The sequence below is a fragment of the Ammodytes marinus genome (genome assembly GCF_949987685.1).
Source record: "Ammodytes marinus genome assembly, contig: scaffold_272, whole genome shotgun sequence".
Taxonomy (NCBI): Eukaryota; Metazoa; Chordata; class Actinopteri; order Uranoscopiformes; family Ammodytidae; genus Ammodytes; species Ammodytes marinus.
The window spans coordinates 47,501-49,205 of record NW_027648238.1 but is presented as its reverse complement, the minus strand read 5'-3'; the positions used below and the strand labels follow the sequence as shown (position 1 = coordinate 49,205).

At 39.0% G+C, this 1,705-nt stretch overlaps 1 protein-coding gene across 1 annotated transcript in view; it reads left to right on the top strand.

The window, feature by feature from the left end:
- Positions 1-583: 583 nt before the first annotated feature.
- LOC307270870 (DISP complex protein LRCH3-like) overlaps positions 584-1,705 on the top strand; it is a gene marked incomplete at its 5' end in the record, with an annotated part of 25,831 nt that continues 24,709 nt past the window's right edge. The window contains 2 exons of the mRNA XM_080054758.1: positions 584-720; positions 1,674-1,705. The exon at positions 1,674-1,705 is cut by the window's right edge and continues 24 nt beyond it. Coding sequence (XP_079910884.1) covers positions 584-720; positions 1,674-1,705 — 169 coding nt within the window. The remainder of the gene's footprint in view (positions 721-1,673) is intronic.

Genomic DNA, 1,705 nt, shown 5'->3' with positions numbered 1-1,705 from the left:
TAAACTGGCATGTAAACAAAAGGGGCCCACCGTAGCTAGCATCACACCCCTACACAGTACGGACAAGGAGCCGATCGTGATCTTGACAACAAGCTTTCTCTGGAATCACCGACTGCACCTTTTAAAGACATGTTGAGTTCTCCACTCAATTATATATACGTATGAATATTATTTCAATGTTCCAGTTGAGGAGCAGATCAGGCTTTTACTTTGAAAGGACAATTAACATCTTTATCTATATATATATAAACAGAAGTGAAATAAATAACGAAGACAAAATGATTAATAAAATAAGCTCTAAATAAACAAAAAAACTAAACTAAAACATAAACAAAACTGGGGCAAACCTCACCTCAGGCTCTTACTCTGATAGGGTCATCATATATACAGTATATATATACTAACACCCTTCCTTCCTCTCCAGCAGGTGGCGATCATGAGCAGATTGACTTCATAGACGGCTGTGTGTTACTCAGGCTCTTACTTTGATAGTTATATATAATAGATATATAGGATAGGAGATAGGATGGTTATATATACAGTATATATATATATACTAACACCATTCCTTCCTCTCCAGCAGGTGGCGATCATGAGCAGATTGACTTCATAGACGGCTGTGTGGCAGAAGAGGAGGATGAAGAGAGGAGGAGTAGAGGAGACAGGAGCAGCCTCAGCTTTCAGTTCATGGCCTACATCGAGAGACGCATCACCAGAGAGGTAACAGGGCTTTTATTGTGAAAGGGTCATTCACCACTACACATACTATACACACATACTGGAACATACACTGGGCTTTTACTGTGAAGGAGATGTACCAGTGATATACATACTACACACAAACATACTGGGCTTTTATGATGAAGGAGTTATTATAAGATCATGGCCTACATCGAGAGACGCATCACACCGGAGGTAACAGGGGCTTTTATTATGAAAGGGTCATTCAACACTATACATACATACTGGGCTTTAACAACAAGCTTTTACTGTGAAGGAGTCTTTCTCAGTTCATGTCTTACATCGAGAGACACATCACCAGAGGTACTGGGGCTTTTATTATGAAAGGGTCCTTACAGACACATACTACACACATACACACTGGGCTTTTACTGCATACACACTGTAATATTAATATTTGTAATTCTCCGCTCAGGAGGATAATTCAGATTATTGGCAGAGGTGATTTTACACCAATGAGGACATATTTATGAATGAGGATATTGATTTTAGCTAATAAATGACATAAATTGTTACACAGTGCTCCTTTAAGTAGACAGTATGTAGTATATACATGTTGAGTATGTAGGAGGGAGGACGTTAGTAGGGCTTTTAGTATGTAGTATATACATGTTGAGTATGTAGGAGGGAGGACGTTAGTAGGGCTTTTAGTATGTAGTATATACATGTTGAGGAGGGAGGACGTTAGTAGGGCTTTTAGTATGTAGTATATACATGTTGAGTATGTAGGAGGGAGGACGTTAGTAGGGCTTTTAGTATGTAGTATATACATGTTGAGTATGTAGGAGGGAGGACGTTAGTAGGGCTTTCACAACACATACTATACTAGAAGCTTTTACTGTGAAGGAGTTAGTATGACTGTCAGTAGATGGTATGATAACACCTTTCGAAGAGGTCTTTTATTTTGTTAAACTGTGACTTCTCGTTATCAGGGTTCACCAGTAAAAACCAACGCAGCCAGAAC